We start from the raw sequence: 702 nt of genomic DNA, 5'->3' as shown, positions 1-702 counted from the left end.
ATTTGTAATTCTTTCTTGTAAAGAATAGACTTCTTCAAGAAATAACTGAAATGTTCTAAGAAGGCTTCTTTAAAGCAGTTCGTGTAAAGTATAGTGCCTATTAAACCTTTAAGTAAGCCAGCATCAATTTCTGCTGTAGGCATATTTTCTAAATCATATTCAATATTTGAAAAGTGTTCTTTATGCTCAGTGAAGTACATTATCTGTGGAAGTATTTTCTTTCTGGTTTCTAGATTATTAATAAGTGTATTTCCTATAATATTTTTAATAATGCACAATAGTTGATTGTCTCTTGTGCGGTCTCTGTTAGTGATGCAGAAGTAGTTAATTATAGCTATTTTATAGTCTACATCACCTATATATCCGTATAAAACTAGTCTATTTTGAATATTTTCATTCTTTAGTGCATTACTAAGCATATCCAGATTCTGTTCTAGTGTTTTTTTCTTATGTGACTCTAGAGTGTTATTTAAATAATTACTAATTATATTTCCAGTGTACTTATTTATGTCCGAATACTTCTCTTTAAGGCCCATAAGTTCATTTTTTATATCTTCAGAATAATCTCTAAATTCAGATAGTAATATAAACTTAGCCTGCATTGGGAAAGTAATTAGCTCTATACTTTCTTTTTTGTTATTTCTCTCAAAAACAAGTGTAATACTTCCAAATATATCAATTCTCTGATTGTTTTCTGAAAAT

General features: G+C 28.1%; 1 protein-coding gene across 1 annotated transcript; it reads right to left on the bottom strand.

Annotated features, from left to right (window-relative positions):
• On the bottom strand, window positions 1-702 carry NEPG_02658 (uncharacterized protein; the record flags this gene model as incomplete). Its single annotated transcript, XM_013205031.1, has 1 exon — window positions 1-702. A coding segment is annotated over one exon (702 nt), but the record flags the coding sequence as incomplete, so codon positions are not given.

This window comes from Nematocida parisii, assembly GCF_000250985.1.
Source record: "Nematocida parisii ERTm1 unplaced genomic scaffold supercont1.37, whole genome shotgun sequence".
Taxonomy (NCBI): Eukaryota; Fungi; Microsporidia; genus Nematocida; species Nematocida parisii.
Note: the sequence above shows the minus strand (reverse complement) of the source record. Positions and strands in the feature narration are given on the sequence as shown.